This window comes from Podarcis muralis, chromosome 7, assembly GCF_964188315.1.
Source record: "Podarcis muralis chromosome 7, rPodMur119.hap1.1, whole genome shotgun sequence".
NCBI classification, from domain to species: domain Eukaryota; kingdom Metazoa; phylum Chordata; class Lepidosauria; order Squamata; family Lacertidae; genus Podarcis; species Podarcis muralis.
In genome coordinates this window covers 86,355,730-86,380,984 of record NC_135661.1, presented here as the reverse complement: position 1 = coordinate 86,380,984, position 25,255 = coordinate 86,355,730, and the positions used below count along the sequence as shown (strand labels likewise).

At 49.4% G+C, this 25,255-nt stretch overlaps 1 protein-coding gene across 5 annotated transcripts in view; it reads right to left on the bottom strand.

Annotated features, from left to right (window-relative positions):
- The window catches only part of MEIS3 (Meis homeobox 3), a 105,904-nt gene that overhangs the window by 4,535 nt on the left and 76,114 nt on the right, over positions 1-25,255 (bottom strand). For all 5 annotated transcript variants that reach the window (XM_077932330.1, XM_077932332.1, XM_077932333.1 and 2 more), the window contains 4 exons: positions 16,354-16,499; positions 7,917-7,993; positions 4,778-4,836; positions 1,440-1,526 (listed from right to left, as the gene is read on the bottom strand). In XM_077932330.1, the coding sequence (XP_077788456.1) occupies positions 1,440-1,526; positions 4,778-4,836; positions 7,917-7,993; positions 16,354-16,499 (369 nt within the window). The remainder of the gene's footprint in view (positions 1-1,439; positions 1,527-4,777; positions 4,837-7,916; positions 7,994-16,353; positions 16,500-25,255) is intronic.

The window sequence follows — 25,255 nt, the reverse complement described above, 5'->3', positions numbered from 1 at the left end:
AACTGTTGATTGCCAAGTTGTATTCGAGCTTTTCACGCAACGTCAAAGCCGCTGCCGGAAATATAGCAGAATATATTGCAAATTTAGCTCCTCTTTTTCTTGCTGTTTGCAAACAGAAACGAGTGCGAAACTTGGGCTACATTCCGCTATGTTTCCGGAAGTGTCGTTTATTGTCATGTCAACACTCAAATATAATGCAGAAATTCACAGTTAGGGAAACATCGGGGGAAACAGAATAAACTACTGTGTGAATGCATTACTTAAAATGCATAACTTTCAAGGACTATGCTTTGAGTAGAACTTGCACTGGAGACAACCCATTTATCAGGGCTAGGGGTGAATGAATCTGTCCCTTTTGGTTTCCCTCAGATTCTCATTTTCCAGCCTTAAGCTCAGTTCTCCAAATTTCTGTTAACGGTTTGCAAACCATTATTACTTCTAAAGTCCTCACAAAAAATTGTCAGCATTTTAGCGCAAATGTCTCCAAATGTGCACATGTTTGTCGGCAATTTTGCCTGGAATGCATACTTTTGCAAGCAATATAAGACACTTCATATGTTGTCTTTATCCGATGCAACGAATTTTTCTGCACACTTTCCCTGAATGCACACATTCTCTGGTTGGAGAAGTGCGTCACAATATTCAGAGAAGTGCGAATTTCGAAGACCGCCTGCAATTCGGTTTCCCATATTGATTCATAAAGTGTGACTGACATAGTAAAGGTAAAGGGACCCCTGACCGTTAGGTCCACTCGTGGCTAACTCTGGGGTTGCGGCGCTCATCTCGCTTTATTGGCCGAGGGAGCCGGCGTACAACTTCCGTGTCATGTGGCCAGCATGACTAAGCCGCTTCTGGCGAACCAGAGCAGCGCACAGAAACGCCGTTTATTTTCCCGCCGGAGCGGTACCTATTTATCTACTTGCACTGGTGTGCTTTCAAACTGCTAGGTTGGCAGGAGCAGGGACCGAGCAATGGGAGCTCACCCCGTCACGGGGATTCGAACCGCCGACCTTCTGATCGGCAAGTCCTAGGCTCTGTGGTTTAACCCACAGCACCACCCGTGTCCCATGACTGACATAGGCCCACGTTAAAAATCTGAACCGAAGCGGACTGAACCCTGGGAGCTCAGGTGTTGGAATCAGAGTCTGCTATAGTACTGAGAGGTCCCTTGGCTAAGTCTGGTGGCAGAGGTAAGCGATGGGCAGATCTGTCAATTTCAGTTTCTCCAGCCTTCGGTTAAGCTCTACCCTTTTCTACATCCCTTTGTGGGACTTTTAAAGTCCTCTTGGAAACTTGCCAGCCTTTTAGCGCTGAGAAACTGAGCCCATAGATGGGAAGCTGAGGAACCAAAATCGACAGATCTGCCAATCCCTCTGATCTCACAATCCCACGGTGCCCTCTCTACTTCCCTTGTTGCCTTGAGTTCAGTCGCCACTTACCTGGGGGGCGAATCGTCATATGCTGTTGCCCATCCATGACGTAACCTCCCATTGGCTGCCCATCAGGGCTGTATGGTGCCCCTTGACCTGATTGGATGAAAGGAACATCATCTCAAAAACTCGCTTGCTTTCATGACCCATCGAGGATTTGTGTGAAAATCCGTTGGGAACTTTCTTAGAAGCCCTCATAGATTCTGCACCTGCTGACGCAAGGCACTGCGCACTCTAGATGCCCATCAATAAATTCCATACCAACTGCAAAGTCATCTTTTAGGTAATATAACAGGGTTTTTAGTTTAGGGTTTCTAGGTATCTGATAATCCTGTCAACTGCTGATTCATTGCCATAATAATAATTTAATAATAATAATTTATTATTTATACCCCGCCCATCTGGCTGGGCTTCCCCAGCCACTCTGGGCGGCTTCCAACAAAATATTAAAATACAGTAATGCATCAAACATTAAAAGCTTTCCTAAACAGGGCTGCCTTCAGGTGTCTTCTAAAAGTCTGGTAGTTGTTGTTCTCTTTGACATCTGGTGGGAGGGCGTTCCACAGGGCGGGTGCCACCACCGAGAAGGCCCTCTGCCTGGTTCCCTGTAACTTGGCTTCTCGCAGTGAGTAATATCATATCCATTGGGCAGAAGATCAGGTTGATAAAGGCTTACATCTTAGTCCCAGTTAGAGCAGAGAGGGTGTCATGGGACTGGTTTGAAGCAGTGGGATGAACCAGCTGGGGAACCCCCATGGGAAGAAGGCTCAGAGCCAGGGGGATGGTGGTGGGACATTGATGAGTGGTCAGAGGGAGCAGACTGAAGAAGAAGAAGAAGAAGAAGAAGAAGAAGAAGAAGAAGAAGAAGAAGCTGCTGCCAACAGTGTGACGCGGCAGCTAAAAAAGCCAATGCAATTCTGGGCTGCATCAATAGGAGTATAGCATCTAGATCAAGGGAAGTAATAGTGCCACTGTAGTCTGCTCTGGTCAGACCTCACCTGGAGTACTGTGTCCAGTTCTGGGCACCACAGTTCAAGAAGGACACTGACAAACTGGAACGTGTCCAGAGGAGGGCAACCAAAATGGTCAAAGGCCTGGAAACGATGCCTTATGAGGAACGGCTAAGGGAGCTGGGCATGTTTAGCCTGGAGAAGAGGAGGTTAAGGGGTGATATGATAGCCATGTTCAAATATATAAAAGGATGTCACATAGAGGAGGGAGAAAGGTTGTTTTCTGCTGCTCCAGAGAAGCGGACACGGAGCAATGGATCCAAACTACAAGAAAGAAGATTCCACCTAAACATTAGGAAGAACTTCCTGACAGTAAGAGCTGTTCGACAGTGGAATTTGCTGCCAAGGAGTGTGGTGGAGTCTCCTTCTTTGGAGGTCTTTAAGCAGAGGCTTGACAACCATATGTCAGGAGTGCTCTGATGGTGTTTCCTGCTTGGCAGGGGGTTGGACTCGATGGCCCTTGTGGTCTCTTCCAACTCTATGATTCTATGATTCTAAGAAGAGTTTGGATTTGATATCCCGCCTTTCACTCCCCTTCAGGAGTCTCAAAGCAGCTAACATTCTCCTTTCCCTTCCTCCCCCACAACAAACACTCTGTGAGGTGAGTGGGGCTGAGGGACTTCAAAGAAGTGTGACTGGCCCAAGGTCACCCAGCAGCTGCACGTGGAGGAGCGGGGAAGCGAACCTGGTTCCCCAGATTACGAGACTACCGCTCTTAACCACTACACCACACTGGGAGGAGGTGATGCTGGAAGCTGAAGAGGCAACAGGGCTTAACGAGCAGGGAGAGTCTGTGGCAGAGAGCAGTCCAGAATCAGAGACGGAAGCTGAAGCAAGCGAGTGGGAGGCGGGAGGCAAAGAGGCAGAGATGAGTCTGGCTGGTAAAGAGTCACTGGGGTCTCCCCCTCCTAGAATCAGAAGAGGAATGAAAGGGGCGGAAGAGAGGTTGGCTGCAAGCAGACAGCGTATCAGATTGCTTGGGAAAAGCCCTGGAGAGGAGGTGACGTAGACAGCTGTGGGCGTTGGGATACTGCTGGGGAGACAGAGGCATCAGGCAGGCCCCCAGCTGACTCCAGCCACCGGCCGGCAGCCGGTCTCCCTTGGAACAGCATCAATCAGCGACATGAGCCGCAGATATGTTTAGAGCCCCGTGCACGCCCAATCAGCAGAGTGTGTAAATCTTCTCACAGCAGAAGAGGCGGACAGAGAAATGTGTAAGCGTAATGTACAGCGTTTTATTCAGCATAGTTCAGGAACAGAGGAAAACATGTCTGCTTCCCTTCGTCTCCAGCAAAACAGCAGAACGCAAAAGCTATATACAAATGGAAGTTCCCAGCAGAGCTGTGCTGGAAGTAAACAGGCATGTGACATACAGCAGTCATGCCTGTACCCTTTTAAGGTGGAACGAAACTACCGTATTTTTCGCTCTATAAGACGCACCAGACCACAAGACGCACCTAGTTCTTGGAGGAGGAAAACAAGAAAAAAAATATTCTGAATCTCAGAAGCCAGAACAGCAAGAGGGATCGCTGCGCAGTGAAAGCAGCAATCCCTCTTGCCGTTCTGGCTTCTGGGATAGCTGCGCAGCCTGCATTCACTCCATAAGACGCACACACATTCCCCCTTACTTTTTAGGAGGGAAAAAGTGAGTCTTATAGAGCAAAAAATACGGTATATCCTAACAGTAGGGAGACAGGGACTTTCAGCCTCAGCAACTGATTTCCACGGAATAAGACCATTGGGAATGAACTGCAAGTTTGAACGGTGTGATTACTGACTGGCAGGCTCCTGTGACAGAGGGGGAACCTGCAGCTGCCCAGATGTTGCTGCACCACAGCTTCCATCGCCCCTAGTCTTTGGCGTTGCTAGCTGGGAGTGTTGGGAAGAAGAAGAAGAAGAAGAAGAAGAAGAAGAAGAAGAAGAAGAAGAAGAAGAAGAAGAAGAAGAAGAAGAAGAGGAGTTTGGATTTGATATCTCGCTTTATCACTACCCGAAGGAGTCTCAAAGCGGCTCACATTCTCCTTTCCCTTCCTCCCCCACAACAAGCACTCTGTGAGGTGAGTGGGGCTGAGAGACTTCAAAGAAGTGTGACTGGCCCAAGGTCACCCAGCAGCTGCATGTGGAGGAGCGGAGACGCGAACCCAGTTCCCCAGATTACGAGTCCCCCGCTCTTAACCACTACACCACACTGGCTCTCTGTCGTTCAGTCGTTCAAAACATCTGGAGAGCCCCACATTGGAGGAGGTTGAGTTAAGAGAGTGCAGCCCCAGCATCCTGGATCCCACAACCCAACAACCAAAAAACCCCACTTCCCCTCTCCCCGACGGAACCCCATACCTGTGCGATTTGATTGATCGATCATCGGTTGAACTATGCGCCGCCTGGCGTTAATAAACCTGCAAGAGACATAAGAGGCAGTGGAGGAGTCAGGCACCGACTGATAATAGGGTCAGAGTTTGGTCTGGGATTATGCTGCCTCTCTCCAAAACGCCGCTTGCTTATTGGCAGCCCAACTCTGGGTCACAGAGCCACACTAAGAGCTTAGGAAGTTGCATGGTACAGAGTCAGACCCTTGGTCCTTCTGGCACAGTACTGGAGGCGGTTGGAGGATGGATGGCGGCTAATGGATTGAGGTTGAATCCTGACAAGACAGAAGTACTGTTCTTGGGGGGGCAGGGGGGGGCTGATGTGGAGGACTTCCGTGTCCTGAATGGGGTAACTGTGTCCTTGAAGGACCAGGTGCGCAGCCTGGGAGTCATTTTGGACTCACAGCTGTCCATGGAGACGCAGGTCAATTCTGTGTCCAGGGCAGATGTCTACAAGCTCCACCTGCTGCGCAGGCTGAGACCCTCCCTGCCCACAGACTGTCTCGCCAGAGTAGTGAATGCTCTACTTATCTCCCGCTTGGACTACTGCAATGCACTCTACGTGGGGCTACCTTTGAAGGTGACCCAGAGACTACAACTAATCCAGAATGCGGCAGCTAGATTGGTTACTGGGGGTGGCCGCTGAGACCACATAACACCGGTCTTGAAAGACCTACATTGGCTCCCAGTATGTTTCCGAGCACAATTCAAAGTGTTGTGCTGACCTTTAAAGCCCTCGGTCCAGTATATCTGAAGGAGCGTCTCCTCCCCCATCGTTCTGCCCGGACACTGAGGTCCAGCTCCGAGGGCCTTCTGGCGGTTCCCTCATTGCGAGAAGCAAAGCTACAGGGAACCAGGCAGAGGGCCTTTTCGGTAGTGGTGCCCACCCTGTGGAACGCCCTCCCATCAGATGTCAAAGAGATAAACAACTACCTGACATTTAGAAGACATCTGAAGGCAGCCCCGGTCAGGGAATTTTTTAATGTGTGACATTTTAATGTATTTTTCATCTTTGTTGGAAGCCACCCAGAGTGGCTGGGGAAACCCAGCCAGATGGGCAGGGTACAAATAATAAATTATTATTGTTGTTGTTGTTATTATTATATGTGCTGGTCTTCAGCTGGTGAGTCGGCACCTTCTAGTAGGTCACTGCCTGCTCCAAGGCGGGCTGCAGCAGGAGCGTTACCACCGTGCAAATGGAGGGCACCTGGTTGGGGAAGTCTGACCAACACCAATTGGAAATGCTTCTCTGGGGTTTCGGATAAGGGAACCCTAGCTGGTGGTGTCAAAAACTGAACTCGAGGCCTTCTGTATTCAAAGCAGGTGCTCTCCCTCTGAGCCACAGTCCTGCTGCAATAATCATACCAGCACTCTGCCTCCAGCAGGGGACAGTCAGAGAGCTTTGGCCACTCGTTTGCAAAGCATGGAGGCAATGGCAACCCCTAATGCCTGGTTCCCAAAATCAGGCTCCCCTGTAGACAGAAGTTCTATTTAGCCAAATGACGCTCTGGAACAGCAGTTTCCCCAAACAAATTGGGAGTTGCCTTGGGAGAAAATGTTAAAAAAAAATCTTTATAGCCAATTACATGTCATCGATTTTAAATTCAGACCGAAAAACAAGCTGTTTCTAAGCAGGGTAAGCATGAGCGCAAGGCTGTCTTCCTTCCTGGTCAAAGGTCCACCTTGCCCAACGTTCCGGTCCGGCCACATGACTCAGGAAAGTCCACATGCAAGGGATGAAACGATGGGCTCTCTCCCCTGTTATCTGGCCCTAGCGCCTGAAATTCAAGCTGATATAGAGGATATATCTTCTATGGGTATATCTAACTGAGTTGCTGAGGCCAGCTCCCCTTTTTGTGGCACTGAGTCCCATGTGCTAAATTAATCATCGTATTAAAAAACACTTGACCCTCCTGTCGTTGGGTGAGCCTAAGTTTGAGTTGCTGGAATCACAAGTGGAGAGAGAGCGCTGTAACACTTCGGTCCTTTTTGATGGATTCCCACTGGAGCTTCTGAGTGGCCACAGTAAGAAGAGGATAATGAACTAGATGGGCCATTGGCCTGATCCAGGAAGCCCTCCTTCTGTCCTTAAAATGGCTTAACAACATATTTTCAAACATATTATTAATTAATTTAAAGCCTTTATTATGTGCACCCACTACATCAGGGGTGTCCAAACTTTTTCCAAAGAGGGCCAGATTTGATGAAGTGAACATACGTAAGGGCCGACCAGAGGGCTGACCAAGGTTGTTGAGCTTTTTTTAGGATTGAAGTTGTTGAGCTTTTTTAAAAGCTGCCAAAGGGCTGCATGCATCCAGGGTGGGTCCTATGGTCCTACTCAAAGTACATTACAGTGGTACCTCTGGTTGCGAACAGGATCTGTTCCGGAGGCCTGTTTGCAACATGAAAAGAGCGCAACCCGCAGCGGCATGTCTGCGCACGCGCGGGTTGCGATTTGCCGCTTCTGCGCATGCGCGTGATGTCATTTTGTGCATCTGCGCATGCGCAAGTGGCGAAACCTGGAAGTAACCCTTTCCAGTACTTCCGGGTTGCCGCGGGACGTATCCTGAAAAAACATAACATGAGGTATGACTGTACTCACTTAGGTTCATAATTTTTTAATATGTCTACCACGAGCAGAAGAGGGACGCGGGTGGCGCTGTGGGTTAAACCACAGAGCCTAGGAATTGCCGAATCAGAAGGTCAGCAGTTCGAATCCCTGCAACGGGGTGAGCTCTGTTGCTCGGTCCCAGCTCCTGCCAACCTAGCAGGAAAGCACGTCAAAGTGCAAGTAGATAAATAGGTTACTGCTCTGGCGGGAAGGTAAACAGTGTTTCCCTGCGCTACTCTGGTTCGCCAGAAGCGGCTTAGTCATGCTGGCCACATGACCCGGAAGCTGTACGCCGGCTCCCTCGGCCAATAAAGTGAGATGAGCGCCGCAACCCCAGAGTCGTCCACGACTTGACCTAATGGTCAGGGGTCCCTTTACCTTACCACAAACAGAACCTAGTTGGCTGCAACCCACATCAGTGAAGAGAACCTCCGGACTGGGTGAAGAAATGGATCTAAAGGAGCTAAATACCCCTCTGCACCAGCGTTGAGATCCTTACCAGTTATTGACTTGCAATATGGTCAGTCCCGTATCCTGAGCTAGCTGCTTCTTCTGTTCTTCTGAGGGATAGGGGTGCTGTTCAGGGGAAGAGAAGAGAAGTTGGGGAGGGTGTTAGCGAAGCTGGCCCATTATCATCAGAAGGGTTTCGCGGAAGGTTTCTTAAACCACCTTTGAGCTTGGTCCCCGTACATAGCGATTACCCCATGTTAGCATCACAACCTTGGCCCCTAGCATAATTCAAGCACTGAACTATCCAGAGTGCTTTATAGGCTTTGATGTGGACCAGAGCCTTGTGGCCAAAGATTTAGCTAGGGTTGACATACGTCTGGAATTCCCTGGACATAGCTGGTCTTCAGCCCTTGTAAACAGCGTCCGGGCAGAAATCTCTGAAATGTCCGGGGAAATCCGGACGTATGGCAGCCCATGACGGAAGTGTTGATTTTGGCGAATTTCATTAGAAATAACTCAAAAGCTCTTTTTTTGAGATTTTGCAAAAGAAGAAGAAGTTCCTGGCCACATGCATTGCCTTCTCTCTGCTAAACCGTGGCCCAGTTTATATGATGAGCAGAAATCTAGTGGCAAAGCTTTTTCGTGGACTGTACCACCTGAGGCTACAGGGGTGAGGGGTGGTCTAGAATATTTGAATACTGGACCACAGGTAAAATTCCACGCAGGACCGGGATGTTTACCAAGTGGCTATGCACAGCAGTGGGCCTCAACGAGGACAACAGGGGCACCTGAGCATTCCCTGCTGGGCCTGGCCCAGGCATCCCCAACCTGGTGCCCTTCAGATGTCATTGAACCTCCACTTCCACCATCCTTGGCCTTGCTGTCTGAGGCCAACGGGAAAGCAGAGCCCCACAGAAGCTGGGCTGCAAAAGGCTGGTCTATTTTAACTTCCGACAGAGCCCTGGAATGATACTGCAATGGGGGCATTTTGTGGGAAATAGACCCAGCTCAAAGAATTTTTTAAATTTTATTTTAAAGAGGACCCACAGTAGGCATCAGCAGTAGGCCCTGCCAGGACACAGGGGCCCTAGCAACTGATTAAGGGTGCCATGTGCTAACGCCAGCCCTACCTGCAGAAGTGTTTTGTTGTTTTTTAAGTGGGGGGAGTGTACCAGGGGAATGTGAGACTGAGTCCTTCTTGAAGAGCTGGTTTTCTACATGCGGGGAGAAATGCTGGACCATAAAGAAGGCTGATCGCCGAAGAATGGATGCTTTTGAATTCTGGTGCTGGAGGAGACTCTTGAGAGTCCCATGGACTGCAAGAAGATCAGACCTCTCCATTGTGACGGAAATCAGCCCTGAGTGCTCACTGGAAGGACAGATCCTGAAGCTGAGGCTCCAATACTCTGGCCACCTCATGAGAAGAGAAGACTCCCTGGAAAAGACCCTGATGTTGGGAAAGATGGAGGGCACAAGGAGAAGGGGACGACGGAGGACGAGATGGTTGGACAGTGTTCTCGAAGCTACCAGCATGAGTTTGACCAAACTGTGGGAGGCAGTGGAAGACAGGAGTGCCTGGCGTGCTCTGGTCCGGGGGTCACAAAGAGTCGGACACGAGTAAACGACTAAACAACAACAACATGCTGCATCTCTTCCCACCCCCAAATGTGGAGTATCCAAACAAGCATGCAACCCCACCAGCACCCTCAAGAAGAGGTCGAGGGAAAAAGCTTCGCTGCTCAATTTTGCCAGCCCTGCACCAACTGAATGTCACAATCTTTCCTTTCTTTTCAGGTTCCTTTTTTGGCCCCTATCTCTTCGCCTTATGTTCCCAGCAGATATGGGAACAGATCCTGGTCCCCCGCTTCGGGGATCACCTTCCTTTTCCATGCCCGTCACAAAACCACGTCCCTTTCTTTTCCCCAATTCCCAAGCAGATGTTCCAAGACACAAAGGTCCCCTGTACCCTGTATCGGGGGACCTGGCAACTGTCCACCCCCCCCCATCCTGCCCTCCTGCCTTTTAGCTGTCACTCCAAATGATGGATGAGTTGGGTCCTTGCCCACGAGTCGCAACCGGGCCTCCGTAGGGGCCCCGAATCTGACAGCCCGGTGACAGATGATCTAAGGTCACCCAGGTCACACCCAGTGGGGCAATGGCTATGGAGGCCACTCTGAAGCTTCTCTCAGGTTTTGAAACACAAGGTCACCACTTTGGGGGTTTCTTCTGGAGCATCGTGGAGATCAGAACTTCCACAGATGCTCCCAGTTTCCCCTATTTACCAGGAGAGGATGGACTGTCTGATAATTCACGGTTCCTACTTTCCTGTTTTTGGGACGCGGTGGCGCTGTGGGTTAAACCACTGAGCCTAGGACTTGCCGATCAGAAGGTCGGTGGTTCGAATCCCCGCAACGGGGTGAGCTCCCGTTGCTGGGTCCCTGCTCCTGCCAACCTAGCAGTTCAAAAGCACCTCAAAGTGCAAGTAGATAAATAGGTACCGCTCCGGCGGGAAGGTAAACAACGTTTCCGAGCGCTGCTCTGGTTCACCAGAAGCGGCTTAGTCATGCTGGCCACATGACCTGGAAGCTGTACGCCGGCTCGCTTGGCCGATAAAGCGAGATGAGCACCGCAACCCCAGAGTCGGTCACGACTGGACCTAATGGTCAGGGGTCCCTTTACCTTTACCTTACTTTCCTGTTTAGGGAAGCTTTTAATGTTTGATGCATTACTTTATTTTAATATTGTGTTGGAAGCTGCCCAGAGTGGCTGGGGAGACCCAGCCAGATGGGCAGGGTATAAATAATGAATTATTATTATTATTATTATTATTATTATTATTATTATTATTTTAAATTATTATTTCCATTTCCAAAAAAATCTTGGGGATATCCTGATGCACAATTAAACGTATCTTCCTTGTGGGGGGGACTCTTGAATGTAAAAGGGGGAGGTGGAATTCAACTTTAAAATGTATATAGTCCCCCCCCCCCCCAGTATCTATGGTTTCTCCCAAAAAGGGAGACTAGGAAATATAGGTGTTCAGAGTTTCCCTAGGCTCCCGTTCACACAACTGTAATTGTGTGATTCCCAGGGATCCCTGAGAAGAGGAAATAGCTTCTACACCAGTTCAAGCCTTCAGTGTAGTAGTAAGTACAGATGACAGGCTTTCCTATGACAGCACATAAAGAAATTGCTATCATCCTTGTTTACTCTGCACTAAAGACCGTGATCCTGCTTCCATTGCCATATAACCTTTCGGGAAGCAGATGAGACAATATAACCCAGTAGATCAGGTTTCGTGATGTATGGAAGTGAGAGCTGGACCATAAAGAAGGCTGATCGCCGAAGAATGGATGCTTTTGAATTATGGTGCTGGAGGAGACTCTTGAGAGTCCCATGGACTGCAAGAAGATCAAACCTATCCATTCTGAAGGAAATCAGTCCTGAGTGCTCACTGGAAGGACAGATCCTGAAGCTGAGGCTCCAAGACTTTGGCCACCTCATGAGAAGAGAAGACCCCCTGGAAAAGACCCTGATGCTGGGAAAGATGGAGGGCACAAGGAGAAGGGGACGACAGAGGATGAGATGGTTGGATAGCGTTCTCAAAGCTACCAGCATGAATTTGACTAAACCGTGGGAGGCAGTGGAAGACAGGAGTGCCTGGCGTGCTCTGGTCCATGGGGTCACGAAGAGTCGGACACGACTAAACGACTAAACGACAACAGATCAGGTTTCAATATCAGTACCTGAAGTCAGGATGGGGAAAGTAGGCTTAGCTCCCAATCCACATGAACTAACCCACGAGTTGACGGGGCCTTTTTCAGCATGGATGGCCCCCTATCTGTGGAACTCTCTCCCTAGGGAGATTTGCATGGCCCCTACTTTGCTGGACCCTGAAAACCCAGCGCGGGGGAACCTATGGGCCTTTAGGCATCATTGGACTCCAACTCCCATCAGCCCTTGCCAGCACAGCCAATGGTCATGGATTATGGGATCGGTAGTCCTGCATCCTCTTGAAAGGCTAAAGCTTCCTCATCTCCTGAAAATCTCCCCCCCCCCCCAAGCTGCTGTTCAAAACACGGCCCTAAATATTGCGTTAACGGCTGCCTTTTAATGCTGTAAAGTTTAATTTATTTTTAAACTGCTCTTAGTTCTGGATTGCAGCTTTATTGATTTTGGATGATTGATGGGGTGTTGTTCTGATGTCGGCCACCTTGGGAGATTTGCCCTGGGATGTGACTTATAAAAATCCAGGAGAAAAGAAGAAGTCCAGAGGCTGAATGCTTAGGATGTAGCAACCTTGATGAAGTTCAGCAGAACTCAGCCTGGTTAGTGTCAGGATGGGAGACCTCTGGGGAACTCTGTGTATCAGAAAGGCCACCTCCTTCCCTATAGACACTCTTGGGTGAAAAGAGTCACAAGTGTCCCAGGAAAACTGGGACATCCCATTTTTTTCCCCACGAGAGAATGGCAGACATTTTGGGTGCCATGATCTCGCGAGATTTCGCACCACATTTTTCCTTGCGAGGGGGGAGATAGATAGATAGATAATTTATTACGGTGGGAGACCAGGATGGCTTCTCTAAATCAGAGACGTCCCTGGAAAACAGGGACACTTGAAGGGTCCATCGTTCCTCTTTTACATTTGGCCCCACTCTGATTTGGTCCTGGCCCTGCCCAGCCCAGGTGTGTGGCCCCCGACATGTTAGCCATGGGGTCCTCAAGCTGAGGCTGAGCCTGGTGCAGTGGTTACAACGTCAGATTAGGAGTTCGGACGTCAGGCTTCAAGCCCATATTCTGTTCAGAGGGTCAGCTTGGGCCAGTCACTATCTCACAGCTGAACCTACCTCACAAGATGGTTGTGAGGATAATGTGTGTGTGTGTGTGTGTGTGTGTGTGTGAGAGAGAGAGAGAGAGAGAGAGAGAGAGAGAGAGAGAGAGAGAACCACATATGCTTCCACTCCTTGGGGCAAGGTTGGGCTTAAAATCTAAGCAGCAAATACGAAAACAAACTAGATAGCGCATGGTGAGGAAGACAAGGCGTCCCCCTGCCCCAATTCCAATTCGCTTGCTCCCTAGCCCACTAGAGCCAGGCTGGGCCCAGCTTAGCTGTAGCCGCTTAGCCTTGGAATCCCCCTCCCACCTCACTCCCTGCCAATGCGTTCAGGGTAATTGGCTAGAATTGATTACCCTTCACCAGCCTCTAATAGCTTTATAGCTCCTTCAATTAGCCACTAATTGGCCAGCGCTCATTAACTCGCCTTTGTTTAACTAACCAGGGAGAGGCCCTGCCTAATTGCCTGGCAGCTTGGTGGCGAGCGAGGAGGGGAAGGGAAGGGAAGGGAGCCTGGGTGGCGGGCATGGAAAGATGCCCACTGCTAGCTAGCAAGCCGCTCGCTTGCCAGTTCAAAAGGTGCTGCAAGCAGGGAGCCAGCAATTCCCCCAACTCAGCCTGCGTTGGCAGAAAATGGCGCCGTGGGCAGAAATGATCAGCGGCATGGCTGAAACATCGTCCTTTATTAAGGCCAGCTTTGGGCCCATTCTAATAACGGATGGTCCGCGTGCCTTGTTGTCGGAGAAAACCCCTGGGTAAAGCACGTTGGCATGAGGGATGGGCTCTCACTGCAGGGCTGTCCCCAGAATTAATAGAGCTGCCTCTGCTCTTCCATACCCTCCAACATTTCTCCAACAAAAATAGGGATATCCTAAGGAAAAAGTCCCATGGACTGCAAGAAGATCAAACCTATCCATGCTCTGATGGTGTTTCCTGCTTGGCAGGGGGTTGGACTCGATGGCCCTTGTGGTCTCTTCCAACTCTATGATTCTAGGATTCTAGGATTCTATGACCCATTCTGAAGGAAATCAGCCCTGAGTGCTCACTAGAAAGACAGATCGTGAAGCTGAGGCTCCAAGACTTTGGCCACCTCATGAGAAGAGAAGACTCCCTGGAAAAGACCCTGATGTTGGGAAAGATGGAGGGCACAAGGAGAAGGGGACGACAGAGGAGGAGATGGTGGGACAGTGTTCTCGAAGCTACCAGCATGAGTCTGACCAAACTGTGGGAGGCAGTGGAAGACAGGAGTGCCTTGCGTGCTCTGGTCCAGGGGGTGCTGAAGAGTCGGACAGGACAAAACAACAAGGAAAAATGGGACGCGGCTGGCGCTGCTGGTTAAACCACAGAGCCTAGGACGTGCCAATCAGAAGGTCGGTGGTTCGAATCCCCGCGATGGGGTGAGCTTCCGTTGCTCGGTCCTAGCAAATGCCGTTTACCTTCCCGCTGGAGCGGTACCTATTTATCTACTTGCACTTTGATGTGCTTTCGAACTGCTAGGTGGGCAGGAGCTGGGACTGAACAATGGGAGCTCACTCTGTCGTGGGGATTTGAACTGCCGACCTTCTGATCAGCAAGTCCTAGGCTCTGTGGTTTAACCCACAGCGCCACTTGTATCGCTATGTATGTATGTATAAATAAATTTATTATTACTATTATTATTAATATTATTATTGCTATTATTATTGCTATTATTATTGCTATTATTATTACTATTGTTACTATTACTATTATATACCAGGCCACCCTACTTGCAAACTGCCCTGTGGAAAGCACCCTGATGATATTGATATTGATCCTGATGATATACAATATTGTTTGTACCTTGATACTGCATATTGTGGTGTGTGTGTGTGTGTGTGTGTGTGTGTGTGTTTGTTTAAATGTACTGTAGTTCAATCTCACTTGTGTAAGCCAACTTGGAAAGGTTTGTATCCTGAGGGGCAGGATATGAATAACTGCAATAAATAAATAAATGCTCTCGTGATAAAACCATTTAAAATACAAGCTCAACCCAGCTCTGGGAGGTGGGGGAGAAACAGCGAACCGCTGGGGAGACAGAGGTAGCAACAACAACCACACAGCCTCTGCTTCTCCACTTCGAAGTCCTGCGTAAAGATCACCTGGGTATTTGCTAAAAGGTAAAGGTAAAGGTACCCCTGCCCGTACGGGCCAGTCTTGACAGACTCTGGGGTTGTGCGCCCATCTCACTCAAGAGGCCGGGGGCCAGCGCTGTCCGGAGACACTTCCGGGTCACGTGGCCAGCGTGACATCACTGCTCTGGTGAGCCAGAGCCGCACACGGAAACGCCGTTTACCTTCCCGCTAGTAAGCGGTCCCTATTTATCTACTTGCACCTGGGAGTGCTTTCGAACTGCTAGGTTGGCAGGCGCTGGGACCGAACAACGGGAGCGCACCCCGCCGCGGGGATTCGAACCGCCGACCTTTCGATCGGCAAGCCCTAGGCGCTGAGGCTTTTACCCACAGCGCCACCCGCGTCCCATGGGTATTTGCTGCTGCTCACCAAAAAGGCAAAGGGATCAGGGAGAGAGGGTCCTCTCTGAAGAGGGTGCTGCGAAAAATAGAAGCCTTGTGCTAGGACCTTTCTGTTAAACGCTCCTTGCTGCTTCAGAAAACAAGTGTCTGTGATCCCTTGAGCCAATGGAAGGGTTTGAAACTGGGTTAATTCGGGAGAGGGGAAACTGTGGTCCTCCACATACTTGTTGGACTACGACTCCCATCATTTGTGAATGTTGGCCATGCTGGCTGATGGGAGTTGGAGTCCATTCGGAGGGTCATAGGTTCCCCAGTCCTAGCTCTAGAGACAGAATACAGTGGTACCTCGGGTTAAGTACTTAATTCGTTCCGGAGGTCCGTTCTTAACCTGAAACTATTCTTAATCTGAGGTACCACTTTAGCTAATGTGGCCTTCCTCTGCCGCTGCGCGATTTCTGTTCTCATCCTGAAGCAAATTTCTTAACTCGAGGTAATATTTCTGGGTTAGCGGAGTCTGTAACCTGAAGCGTCTGTAACCTGAAGCATCTGTAACCTGAAGCGTCTGTAACCCGAGGTACCACTGTACAGTGGTACCTCGGGTTACAGACGCTTCAGGTTACAGACTCTGCTAACACAGAAATAGTGCTTCAGGTTAAGAACTTTCCTTCAGGATGAGAACAGAAATTGTGCTCCGGTGGCACAGCGGCAGCAGGAGGCCCCATTAGCTAAAGTGGTGCTTCAGGTTAAGAACAGTTGCACGTTAAGAACGGACCTCCGGAACGAATTAAGTACTTAACCAGAGGTACCACTGCATGCTGTTTTCGCATATCTGATCTGTTCTGTACTCCAGGAAGCTTCAGGAAACTCCCATCAACCCTTGTTCGAATAGTCCGGGCCCCCCATTCCCAATTCTTCCCTGCGTAGCTGAGAATGGGAGGCAGGAACCCTGGTTTTTGAAGAGGTCCTGGGTTCAAGTCCCAGCGTTTCCAGGTAAAACTGGGAATAGCCCCCCTTGCACAAAATGCTAGAGAGACTCGGCCAGTAAGGGCACTGCTGAGCCAAATGGACTAATTCCATATAAGGCAGTTCTCTATGATCCCGGCGCCTTACCTTCCCTTCTCTCCTACCCTTCCCCCCCCCCCAAAGATCCACGTTCTTACCGACAAGTGTTGGAATAGCCACGCACGCATAATGTTTGTGGCCACTTTGGGGAAGATCCCTCTTTTCTTGTTCCGTTTTTTGTCTCGGTCTAAGTCGTCGTCATCTCCCGTGCTGGGGGAGGCCACGCTGTTGTCTAGACAGTCCCCTGTGAGGAAAAAGAAGCAGAAATGGAGAGAGAAATCCCTTTGAGAAAGATGGGCAGAGATAGAGGCCCGCCATGTTTGTACCTGGTGCGGGACTAAATCTGCTGTGGTTCAGTTAGAAAGAGGTTTTGGGGTCATACCATATGTGGCCACTAGAGGGAGACATGGTATCAAGCGTCGGATGTTAGAGGCCCCCTAGAGGCTGGTGGTGGAATCTCACCATTGGGAGGACTGTTGTAAACTGAAATCTGTGATGAAATCAGGGTCTTTAAGAATAGTGAGCCTCTAGATAGTTTCGCCTTCTCCCTCTACTCACTTTGACCCGCTCACGCGCCTAGCTGGCTGAACATTACAGACCCAGCTGCTGCATCACAGCTGTAAGAGCAGGAAGGAGGTTATGCATATGAATTGCTTTGACGGATCCATATGGTTTAGAATACTGCTACACACAGGAACCAGACAGACACGATCGGGCATTCATGAACAGAATATAAAGATAATATATGTCCTATATTTGTCCCTGCATCTGGCATGGAGGTTCTTTTTAAATATCTTGGCCTACAGTCCTTGATTTCTAAACCAGCAGCTAAAAGCAAATTGTGCCTGAACTAGCCCTGTGGGGACTGAGTGTGTTATTTAAGGGCATGAACAGCCGTCGTAAATTGATCATTTATCCTCTGTGAATTTGTCTAATCCCCTTTTGAAGCCATCCACATTGGTGGCCACCCCGGCTCTTGTGGGAGTGAGTTCCATAGTCTAACTGTGCGAAGGACTACTCTCTTTTGTTTCCTGGTTAGCAGGTGTTCCTCGGATCTGGCCACCATACATGACCGGCTAAGCTGTCCATTAGGCAGGCATTAGCAGTCATGGTGGAGGGACACGGGTGGCGCTGTGGGTTAAACCACAGAGCCTAGGACTTGCCAATCAGAAGGTCGGCAGTTCGAATCCCCGCGACGGGGTGAGCTCCCGTTGCTCGGTCCCTGCTCCTGCCAACCTAGCAGTTCGAAAGCACGTCAAAGTGCAAGTAGATAAATAGGTACCGCTCCGGTGGGAAGGTAAGCGGCGTTTCCGTGCGCTGCTCTGGTTCGCCAGAAGCGGCTTAGTCATGCTGGCCACATGACCTGGAAGCTGCATGCCGGCTCCCTCGGCCAATAAAGCGAGATGAGCGTCGCAACCCCAGAGTCGGCCACGACTGGACCTAAGGGTCAGGGGTCCCTTTACCCTTTACTTAGCAGTCATGGTAGAGAACGTGTCTTGCATGCAAAAAGTGGCTGGTTCAAGCTGTAGCCTCTCTAGATGTCAGCACTGGTCTGGTGAGCCCTCATCAGTCAGAGCAAACAGCAGCGAGTTAAGAGGGATAAAGCAGACAGACGATCCGTCAATTTAAGATGGGCTGCCTCCGTCCTTGAGGCAGAGCCGGCTGTCACAGGTTGATCAGTCAGGGCCTGTAACACGTCCACTGGATCAACACAAAAGGAGAGAGAAATGGCGTACACAATCAAGGCTCTAGAAGCCTAGCCTTATGAGGAACAGTTGAAGAAGCTGGGTATGTTTAGCCTCAAAAAGAGGAGGAGATACAATGGCCATCTTCAATAGCTAAAGGCTATCACATGGATGTATGGAAGTGAGAGCTGGACCATGAAGAAGGCTGACTGCCGAAGAATGGATGCTTTTGAATTATGGTGCTGGAGGAGATTCTTGAGAGTCCCATGGACTGCAAGAAGATCAAACCTATCCATTCTGAAGGAAATCAGCCCTGAGTGCTCACTGGAAGGACAGATCCTGAAGCTGAGGCTCCAGGACTTTGGCCACCTCATGAGAAGAGAAGACTCGCTAGAAAGGACCCTGATGTTGGGAAAGATGGAGGGCACAAAGAGAAGGGGACGACAGAGGACAAGATGGTGGGACAGTGTTCTCGAAGCTACCAGCATGAGTCTGACCAAACTGCGGGAGGCAGTGGAGGACAGGAGTGCCTGGCGTGCTCTGGTCCAGGGGGTCACGAAGAGTCAGACACGACTAAACGACTTGTTGTTGTTGTTGTTGTTGTTTAGTCGTTTAGTCGTGGTACAGTGGTACCTCGGGTTAAGAACTTAATTCGTTCTAACCGCTGTGCAATTTCTGTTCTCATCCTGAAGCAAATTTCTTAACCCGAGGTACTATTTTTGGGTTACCGGAGTCTGTAACCTGAAGCGTCTGTAACCTGAAGCGTCTGTAACCCGAGGTACCACTGTACAGTCATACCTCATGCTACGTTTGCTTCATGTTACCTTATTTCAGGATACGTCCCGTAGCGACCCGGAAGTACCAGAAAGGGTTACTTCCGGGTTTCGCCACTCGCGCATGCGCAAACGCGCAAAATGACACCACGCGCATGCGCAGAAGCGACAAATCACAACCCACACATGCGAAGACACGCCGCTGCGGGTTGCGCTCTTTTTATGTTGCGAACAGGCCTCCAGAACGGATCCCGTTCGCAACCAGAGGTACCACTGTAATAAGTTTTAATATCATGAGGAAGCAGAGGACTCCCACCCATTTTAAGTCTCACCTCACTGAGTGGGCTTAGGCAAGGCATTCTCAGTCTCTCTTTCTCTCAGGGATGGCGGATTACTAAGGAAGAACATGCTGTGCTGAGTTTATTTGAAATACGTCCCATAATTCAGTGGCAGACTTTGGGCTCTGATATTTCAGTGGCGCTAAAATTCGGTGCCACCTGCCTCTCGCGCTCCGTTCTACAGTATTGTTTTGGCGCTCCCTGTAGGGCCGCACCCGGTCGCACTTCCCTAAAACCGCCTCTGCATAACCATGAAAGATTCTGAAGATGAGGCAGTGTGGTTCAGTGGTTGGAGTGTTGGTTTTGTACCAGGAAGAACCAGGCAGAAGGCCCTGCTCAGCCCTGATGCTCACTGAGTGACCGTAGGCCAGTGGTTCTCAAAGAGTGCGGTGCGCCACACTGGTGTGGCAGGAGAGGAGAGCAAGTGTGGCAGGAAGGTTCGAGGACCATCAAAGAAACACTTAAACATTTCGGTGTAGTATAGAGGGGGGAAATTATTTGCAGAATATGGATAGATGTGTTTTCAAAATGAGATCAAGAGCATCAAGGACAATCTCAGCTGCAAAGTCACAACCTTGGAGAAACGCTGGAGAAAACTCACTTATAATTATATTTTGGCAATGATTTGTGTTATTATGTAGCTGCGTTTATACTTTTCGGGTGCCCCATGATCATATTATAAAGTAGTTGTGTTCTATGTTATAAATCAAGCACGACTAAGAACTGTTCTCTTTCGTTTTCCAGTGTATTTCCCATCAATAAGAAATTCTGTGTGGGGCGAGCCTTCCTTCTTCTTCTGAAAACGTGGCCCAGATAAAGAGGTTTGAGAAGCCGCTGCCTTGGGCCAATCGGTCACGTTCTCAGCCTAGCCTACCTTACAGGGTTCTCGTCGTCGGGATTTTCAGCTCTTTGGGGCGAAAGGCGAGATTTAAAAGCTAATAAAATAAGCTTTCTTATCCCACACAGAAGCATCCTTCCACTTACAAGGAACAACCCCTTTGACTTCTTCCCGTTTTGAGTCAACTTCCTTCATAGCGGGGTCCTCAGAAGATTGAAGATAGAACTTTCTCCCTCCTGTCAATGCCCAAGAAAAGGAGAGGGGGGCCTGCAGTGTGGAACCCCCCTGCTATCACACGCTCCCCGCCTCCCTTTGCACACAAGCCTCGCCTAACAAACATAAAATCCCGTCTCTTTCCCCCCCACACCCGCCCAATCCTAGCCCAATGGAACAGCTGTCATGCTTTTATATCCTCCGGCTAAAAGCTTAAAAGCCCTGCCTGGAGGGGGACGTAAATTATGCATCAGAGAAAGCTCTGTTGTCAGGGGCTTCCAGCAGCCATCACCCGTGTCCCCACTTGATCACCGGCCCCACCCTGCTTTCCTCCCCTCTCCCGCTCCCCCCCCCCCAAAAAATGCAAAAAGTAAAATCCATTGCCCCCTGTTTCCAGAACTCTGCTTGCGGAGGGGTGCGCAAGGACAATTCTTTGCAAAAACTGCAGCAGCTCTTTGCAAAAGAACAAAACCAGGAGGGCGAGGTGCAGATGCAGTCGGGAGGTCGGGCTTTTCCAGGCAAGCCCAAAAGCCAAAATTCCAAAATAAAAAGGCTGCAGCAACGTCACTGCAGTGAGATGTGCACAACTCCAGCAGAGCCTCACCAAAAGAAATTTGGGCGAAGTGAGCACTGTCACCATTTTTAATTTTAATTTTTTGCAGATCACAGGATTCGGGACTTTGATAAGGTCAGGCAGTACCCTTCTACACCTTTCTTGTCTGCTTACCACATTATAGGTGGATTTATGGTTTATAACTAGACTAGGCAGAGCAGGGGTTGGGGAAAAGTGTGCTTCAAGGAGGCTCTCACTTCTGTGTTCTGCCACAGAACAGACAGAGCACACTCTTCCTAAATGAAGAAACACAATATCTGAACCTAGAAAAAAACAAGCTTTTGTATTCCGGGTGCTTATTTGATTAATTGTCTGTCTTTTATCTAATTAAGTTGAAATAAATGTGCACATTACCAAAAATAGATCCCATTTTGAAATGATTTGCAATTTAATAAATGAAAGCTGCTGCTCCTTATTTCAGGAAAGAGAAGGCTCTGATTTTTCTACTTTCCCATTCCCCGTTGTTGGTCACATATGGGGAACTAGTCTCAAAACACAAACAAGCAGGTGTCTTAACATCCTAACCCAGAATTAAAATGCGCCTTTGACTCTTTTGCTTAGCCAGCACTAATCAAATTACAAAAAGAGTTTGTTGACTAACCTATTAGTGAAAGGTTGCAGTCCTAAGATAAAAACGTAGCTCTCTCATGTTCCTCACTGCAGTATTCCCCCATTTCACAGATAGGGAAAACCGAGGCTTAGAAATGGCAGCTTTCCAGAAATGGAACCGGATGTGGAAAGAGGTAGGAATTTAGCCCAGGCCTTCCCAGATCATCCAGAGTTTCCTTATCCAAAGTACCTTTAGCACCACAGGGGCACAGGTCCCAGCCTAACCTAGTTGTGTAAACACATTGCTATAATTATTATTTATAATGGGATAAAGGAGCCTGATCTCAGAGGAAAATCCCTCTAATTTCTCACCTCACCCCTAATTTACATACCCTCCAACATTTATCTGATGAAAATAGGGACGTCCCATTCCATAATGATAATTTTACTATTTATACCCCACACATCTGATTGGGTTGCCCTAGCCATTCTGGGCAGCTTTCAAGAGACGTAAAAACATTTCAAAAACAACAATATAAAAAACTCTTCCCTGTACAGGATAACTCCATACCCTCCAAGATTTCTCCAGTGAAAATAGGGAAATCCAAAAGAAAAGCAGGACATTCCAGAATTGAATCAGAAACCAGGATGGCTTCTCTAAATCAAGGGCGTCCCTGGAAAATAGGGACACTTGTAGGGTCTGAATTTACTCCCCTACTCTTAAGAGTTGGCACCTGGAAGCCACCAGGACATGGTTTGGCAAACTAAGGCCCGGGGCCAGATCCGGCCCAATTGCCTTCTCAATCCGGCCCGCGGACTGTCCAGGAATCAGCATGTTTTTACATGAGTAGAATGTGTCCTTTTATTTAAAATGCATCTCTGGGTTATTTGTGGGGCATAGGACTTCGTTCATCCCCCCCCCCAAAAAAAAATATATAGTCCGGCCCCCTACAAGGTCTGAGGGACAGTGAACTGGCCCCCTGCTGAAAATGTTTGCTGACCCCTGCACTAGGCCCAAACCAACCCCACTGAGAGATGGTACCTGATCTCACATCTGTCGCCAACCTGGATGCAAGAGTCTGGTGTGGAGAAGGGAGTAGGAGGTGATACCAGGTTCCAGGGCCAGCCCAATACACACGAGAGGAACCCCAAAGTGGTGCCCCCCTCCCCGCCAAGGAAGAAGGGGGCAGGGAAGCTCCGCATAGGAACAAGGTGTTGGGGGGAGAAGAAAGATTGACACCAGAATCTGCTGCTCCAGTGGACTTGCCGCCCGAGGCAGTTGCCTCACCTTGCCTCATGGGTGGGGCGGCCCAGACTGGCCCACTAAATCTCACTCTCTTCCTCACAGCGGCCCTTCAGAAAAGTTAGTTTATCTGTCAAGATGCCAATCCCTTGCAAATCAGCGGAGTGCAGAAATTGACTAGACCAGATATTGAGGCGCTTCCGGTCTAGTCAATTTCACTCCCACACTCTTCCTTTTCATCGTATATACATTGGCACAAGCGCATACATGGATGTGCGGGTCGTATTTGCACACACAATGCAATCAAGGCTGCAACGCTAGCACACACTTACCTCGGGGTAAGTCCCATGGAATCCAGAGGAACACACTTGCAAAACGGTTCCTAAATTTAGGTAAAGGGACCCCTGACCATTAGGTCCAGTCGTGACCAACTCTGGGGCTGTGGCGCTCATCTCGCTTTACTGGCTGAGGGAGCCGGCGTACAGCTTCTGGGTCATGTGGCCAGCATGACTAAGCCGCTTCTGGTGAACCAGAGCAGCGCACGGAAACGCCGCTTACCTTCCCGCCGGAGTGGTACCTATTTATCTACTTGCACTTTGACGTGCTTTGGAACTGCTAGGTTGGCAGGAGCAGGGACCGAGCAACGGGAGCTCACCCCGTCGTGGGGATTCGAACCGCCAACCTTCTGATCGGCATGCCCTAGGCTCTGTGGTTTAACCCACAGCGCCACTTGCGTCCCTTTCCTAAATTTACCAAGCCCTTTATTCAGTACTCAGTAGCACAGTGTGCTTCAAGTGTGCTTTAGAGGTGTACATAGTAAAGAGTTGGGTTAATGCACAGGAAGTTTTAAGTGCTAAGTGCCCTGAGAGAGAGGCAGAGAAGCAAAGCTCACCTAGGGTGAGAGACTAGGAGAGGGAAGGAAAGCCCTCAGGTGAGAGCTGGGAGACTCTGGTTTTCTATAGGTAGCCAGGATCAAGAACTACCTTTGACAAAAGATTCTGCATCTGTGGGCTGTCTTTGTAGTTTAGATACCCTGCTGCTGATTTTCTCGTCTATTTATGCTGTTGCTTTTATGAGAATTTGCGTTTCATTGTGCATTCCTTGGGACGCGGGTGACCACACAGCCTTGGACTTGCCGATCAGAAGGTCGGCGGTTCGAATCCCCGCGACGGGGTGAGCTCCTGTTGCTCAGTCCCAGCTCCTGCCAACCTAGCAGTTCGAAAGCACGTCAAAGTACAAGTAGATAAATAGGTACCACTCCGGCGGGAAGCTAAACGGCGTTTCCGTGCGCTGCTCTGGTTCGCCAGAAGCGGCTTGGTCCTGCTGGCCACATGACCCGGAAGCTGTACGCCGGCTCCCTTGGCCAGTAAAGCGAGATGAGCGCTGCAACCCCTGAGTCGGCCACGACTGGACCTAATGGTCAGGGGTCCCTTTACCTTTTTATGCATTCCTTAAAATAATTGCATGTGTATAATTATTTTGAGTTGGGTGTTACATAGATGTTATGTTGTGAAATTGGTCTTGCATGCATGCTTTTCTTGCGAAAGGTGGTATATTATTATTATTGTTATTATTATTATTATTATTATTATTATTACCCAACCCATTGCTACTTAAGCTGGGGGAGGTGTGTGTGTGTGTGTGTGTGTGTGTGTGTGTGGGTGTGTGTGTGGGTGTGTGGCTTTTGTTGCATGCATCTGTCCCCCTGCAGCTTCCCATGCGCAGCCACGGAAGCCGATTGAACCAGAGAAGGAATGGAATGTCGGGCAAAAATGTCGGCTGATCAAGTCGCTGGTGGGCAGGAAGAAACACCCCCTCCCCCCTGCAATCCGCTTTGCAAAAAGCAAGCTGCCCCTCCTCTTCCCATTTAGGCGCCGACCCCTTGACCCTCGGAACGTCACCATTCAGCTTGGAATGAGAGGAGAGGGCACACACACACACACGGGGCCGGCTATTTTCTGTTCCTGCCATGAGTAACCAGGCCTGTCTCTGGAGGCCTGCAGACAGGTTTATGGATGTCCAGTCGGACAAAGAGAATACGAGGCTGTCTCCATCCAAGCTAAAAAATTCCTTCCAGTAGCACCTTAAAGACCAACTAAGTTAGTTCTTGGTATGAGCTTTCGTGTGCATGCACACTTCTTCAGATAAGTGCATGCACACTTCCATCCAAGCTGTACTCAAAGTAGACCCATTGCAATGAATGGACCAAGCTCATTTCAGTGGGTCTGCTCTGGGCAGGACTAGCACTGGGGACAAACCAATGCTTAGTGGTTAGAAGAACAGGGTGGGGAACTGGTTCAAAAAATGGGTGGGCTTCAGCTGGTGATGGTCTCTCAACGGGTGGTGCCTTCAAAGCTCTAGGCGACCCCCACCCCCACTTAGGAATTCCCTGCCAATTGATCTCAAGCAGGAACCTTCACCAAAACCATTCCAACACCTGCTGAAAACATTTTTTTTCTCTTTTGGCAAGCCTATCTAGGTACAAAGAATGCAGATGGGTGATTTAATCTGGTTCAAAAAAATAAAAAATAAATGGTTGTTTTGAACTTTTCCTGCCTGGAAGAACTGATGTAGCCGGCTTGTGCCATAGAAGGAGAGAGGTTGGGTAGAGCAGGGGCCAGCAAACTTTTTCAGCAGGGAGCTGGTCCACTGTCACTCAGACCTTGTGGGGGGCTGGACTATATTTTTTTTGGGGTGGGGGGATGAACGAATTCCTATGCCCCACAAATAACCCAGAGATGCATTTGA